Source organism: Nannobrachium achirus (assembly GCF_963921795.1).
Source record: "Nannobrachium achirus genome assembly, chromosome: 10".
In the NCBI taxonomy this organism is placed as follows: Eukaryota; Metazoa; Chordata; class Actinopteri; order Myctophiformes; family Myctophidae; genus Nannobrachium; species Nannobrachium achirus.
In genome coordinates, this window is record NC_137819.1 from 10,795,686 (window position 1) to 10,800,463 (window position 4,778).

General features: G+C 43.2%; 1 protein-coding gene across 1 annotated transcript in view; it reads left to right on the plus strand.

Moving 5' to 3' along the window:
* Window positions 1-1,212: 1,212 nt before the first annotated feature.
* The window catches only part of LOC308292805 (uncharacterized protein), a gene marked incomplete at both ends in the record, with an annotated part of 31,109 nt that continues 27,543 nt past the window's right edge, over window positions 1,213-4,778 (plus strand). Inside the window, 4 exons of the mRNA XM_080735231.1 lie at window positions 1,213-1,345; window positions 1,988-2,230; window positions 3,165-3,171; window positions 4,222-4,310. Of these exons, the coding sequence (XP_080591357.1) occupies window positions 1,213-1,345; window positions 1,988-2,230; window positions 3,165-3,171; window positions 4,222-4,310 (472 nt within the window). The remainder of the gene's footprint in view (window positions 1,346-1,987; window positions 2,231-3,164; window positions 3,172-4,221; window positions 4,311-4,778) is intronic.

Below are 4,778 nucleotides of genomic sequence, written 5' to 3' on the forward strand. Positions count from 1 at the left end.
ACTACCGGTAAATGGTAAACATTGTCCCTGACTGTTGATGGTTTCTGAGATTGCGCTGGCATTGTTCCATTCCTTCTGTGTAGGGATGGGACGATATGAAAATGTCATATCACAATTATTGTGACAAAAGAAATCGCGATTTACGATATTATCGCGATAATCAAAATCCATTATCCTGGGGCCAAACATTTGCCAACAAATAGACGATCTACAAGCTCACAACACGTCGCAAAGTACCTTTTACCAATTATAGAGGGTTTAAGTGGTACAGGATATGCAGCTCAGCAAATAAAAGGTGATTTGATCCCAGTGGATCAATGGACGATATCACGATAAATTAAATCTCCACGATACGATTATAGTGAGTGTTTTTTTATCACGATAAACGATAATATTGCGTATCGTCCCATCCCTACTTCTGTTGCACTACACCTTGGCCCACCTATACCGCCTTCTCTCAATCAGTGGTGTAAAGTAGCTAAATACATTTACGCAAGTACTGTATCTAATCTTACAATAAATGCGACAAATCTCTGCGTGTGTGCGTGCGTGCGTTTATGTATGTAATCCGCGTATCTCGAGAACTGTTTGTAACACTGGCTTCGGATTCGGCACGTGCATTCCCCGCGGCGGCGCGGAGTGCAGTGCCCGGCCTTGTCCCAACCCAATGCGCGGTTTTCCAGAACGGCCGCGAAACATTCGGAATCTCCGTATGCGGAGGTGATTGTTGACATCAGGCTGTTCCGGCACAAGCGCTGACTCATTGTGACATCACTTCATAAAAGTCTCTGACATTACTGGTGTATTGCCAATTCTCAGTATACTTTTACTTCTACTCCACTACACCTCAGAGGCAAATATTGCACTTTTACTTCCGCTACAGTTTTTTTTTATAACATTTGTTACTTGTAAATAAGAACAATGATTATTATTAGAAAACATACGTTGACCACTTCAGCCCCATATACAGTACTGTTCATTTCCTCCATTTGAAAATAGCAGATCTACAAGATCATTTGAAGACTTTTTCCACCGCTGCTCGCAATAATGTTTTCCTTCTCTCTCTCTCTCTCTCTCTCTCTCTCTCTCTCTCTCTCTCTCTCTCTCTCTCTCTCTGTCTCTCTCTCTCTCTCTCTCTCGCTCTCTCTCTCTGTCTCTCTCTCTCTCTCTCTCTGTCTCTCTCTCTCTCTCTCTCTCTCTCTCTGTCTCTCTATGTCTCTCTCTCAGCCATATGAGGGTCTAAAGCTGCAGGACCTTCGCAGGCTGAAGGACATGCTGATCGTGGAGACAGCAGACATGCTGCAAGCCCCCCTCTTCACCGCAGAGGCCCTGCTGCGAGCGCACGGTATGTGTGTGTGTGTGTGTGTGTGTGTGTGTGTGTGTGTGTGTGTGTGTGTGTTTGTGTGCGTGTGTGTGTCCGTGTCGCTGCTTGATGCGTTGTCAGCTTATAGATCAGTTATTTTTCAGCATTAGGCTTATGGCTAAACATGGCAAAAAGAATTACAAATTGCATTCATAAAATCACCATCCTAAAATGTTGATTTAGGGCCACGTTGGCACAGTCAGTAGCAATGTCTCCTCACAGCTAGAAGGACCTGAGTTCGGATTCCCGCTGGGGGGCGCTGTGGGCGCTGGGGGCGTGTTCTCTCCTCCGCGTTATCAGAGGAGAGAACCCTAGGTGGGGTTGGCGATAGGGCCTTTCTGTGTGGAGTTTGCATGTTCTTCCTGTGTCTCCTAGGGTAGATACCCTCACAAAAACATGCAGTAATCCTGGTCTCTATACTGCCTCCCCCTAGCCAGCCGGGGCGCCTGATGGAGGGGAAAGGAACTGGTTGGAATAACGTGTTCCTGAATAAAAAGATTTAAAAGTAAACTAAAATGTTGATTTAGTAATACAACAGTGTGTGTGTGTGTGTGTGTGTGTGTGTGTGTGTGTGTGTGTGTGTGTGTGTGTGTGTGCGTGTGCGTGTGCGTCTGTGTGTGTCAGACTGGGACAGGGAGAAGCTGCTAGAAGCGTGGATGTCGGACGCGGAGGGCTGCTGCCAGCGCAGCGGCGTGACCATGCCCACCCCCCCGCCCAGCGGGTACAACGCCTGGGACACCCTGCCCTCGCCCCGGACCCCCCGCACCCCCCGCTCACCCCTCACCCTCACCCTCACCTCACCCACCGACAGCTGTCTCACCCCACCCGACGAGGAGGGCCTCGCCACGGTGAGACAGAACCTTCCATGTTCTTTTACGCCATTAACGCTATAGATTTTAACCACTTTAACCATTATTTTATGCTTTATCTATTGAAAAATAGCAGATATACAAGCTCACAGCGCGGCGCAACATTTCTTAACATTTTTGAAAATATGTGCAAGTCAAGTATTTTTGACTTGATTCTATAAATGTCTTCTAAATCCTTCTTCTAGTTCAGTGATTCTCAAACTTTTTCATGTCAAGGACCCCCAAAATGACATGTATTTTGGCCACAGACCCTCATTTAAAATATGTTGTTCCAGGGACCCCCCAGAAGCAAATATTTGAGTTACAAAAAAAGATGTATAAAGATTTGCAAAAAAGGCCACAATTTTCAATTGCAGATATACAAGCTTACAGCGCAGCACTCGGGTGCCGTGCTGTGAGCTTGTATATCTGCTATTTTTCAATAGCTAGAGTATACAATAATTTCAGGTCTTAAAGGAGTAGTTCACCCCCAAAATGACTTTTTTCTATTGATTACTCACACCATGGAGACTTGAGTTTAATAATATTTTTTTGTATTTGTCGCATTCCTAAGACAAAAAAGTAATGATAGTAAATATACGGGACCCAGATGCATTTGGGTCCCCATCCGGAATCAATGGGGATACATTTACTATCATCACATTTTTCTCTTAGGAATGCAAAAAAATATATATATATATAACTGAACTCAAGTTTCTATGGTGTGAGTAATCAATAGAAAAAAAGTCCTTTTGGGGGTGAACTACTCCTTTAATGCGCTAACCCAGTGGTTTTCATACTGTATCAAGGTCCATTATTTATTCTGCATTTGAGCCTGGCCCACGGAACCAGCGTTTTATGACATAGCCTCTCAGACCCAAAACCTAGAATATTTTGTATATATATTCCATGCTGTATTGAGATGCGTACAATACCACATTCTAATTGTGTAGGCTTCCTGTAACTTAAGTAATGCAGGTGTTAGACCATACTTTTGCTCTTCAGAGTGTACAATGAAACCAAATGGACTCATTTCACACTCTCAAGGGTTAAAGATCTACAGTATGAAGGTCCATTTGGTTACCATCATTTATCAAACGACCCCACGACCCTACACAAATACAGCATGTTCATTCACTGCCGACAATTATTTTTCTCTCCCCTTTTTCTCCTTTGTAGAGCTCTTGTATTCGTCCATGCCTTATCCCTTATCCATAAACCTTTTTCTTTTTTACTATTTTGAAAAACATTTAAAAATACTTCAAATGCTCTCTATATGTCGATGTAGATCAGCTTGTTAAACTTTTTTTTTAAATAAGTTATGGACACAAATATAGCTGATAGTGTTTTATATTTGTTGATGCCATGGTATTTCTGTGTTTATGTCCATGTTGATGAATTGAATACGTAGGACCACTAGAGAAACAAGTCCCAAGGACCTTTTTTGTGTCATGCTTTTAGTACTAAATGTCTGACCTTGTGCTGTTTTACATTTGTGTGTGTGTGTGTGTGTGTGTGTGTGTGTGTGTGTGTGTGTGTGTGTGTGTGTGTGTGTGTGTGTGTGTGTGTGTGAGTGCGTGCGTGCGTGCGTGCGTGCGTGCGTGCGTGCGTGCGTTGAGAGAGAGATGAAGCAGGGACCCCTTAGTTGAGAGAGATGAAGCAAGGACCCCCACAACCTGTTCATAGATTCCACAGTTTTATCGTTTGACGATACAATCATCAGTGTATTTTGGATTCATGTCAATTCGTGTTTTCAGATATTTAACCACTCGAGCCGTCATTACCTAATAAACTTGACCTTTTCACTCTGTACTTGGTCTGCTCTTTTTCCCCTCTACACAAAACCTCTTTACCGAAAATAGCCGATCTACAAGCTCACAACGCCTCGCAGCGTGAGGTGTTGGCTCACTGGGTCTCTCCCTCTTTTTCTCTCTCTCTCTCTCTCTCTCTCTCTCTCTCTCTCTCTCTCTCTCTCTCTCTCTCTCTCTCTCTCTCCCTCTCTCTCTCCAGGGAGTGCCTAGGTGAGGCTCATGAGCCGTGCGACTGCCAAACATGGAGGAACTGGCTGCAGAAAGTCACTGAGATGAAGCCTGAGGAACGTATGTGTTGTTGTTCACTGCTCACTGTCAGACACCACACTGACAACCATGCTCACATATAGAGTCCTAGTAGTTGTTCACTGTTCACTAGGGGTTTAACGATACATGGTTGATGATACAATACATGGACGATATTGGTTCATTCATGGGGATACGATGCGATTTGATTCAATGATTTAAAATCAATATAGTAACTATTTAGCAAAGACATTAAATCTGTGTGAAACGTGTAAAACAACTATTATTATGGAAGTAAACGCTGTGATTCTCTAGCAAATACATGGACATTATATTTCAACACATATGGACAAACCCACCTTGACATGAACACAGAGATTACCCACATTTATCGATAGACCAAGAGTAGCTATATGGAATGGAAAAGTAATTAAAGTCCTCTTTTTAATTTTCCCTCTTAAAATCTCCAAATACAAGGCACAAATACTTAGTTTCCATACAATTAATTAT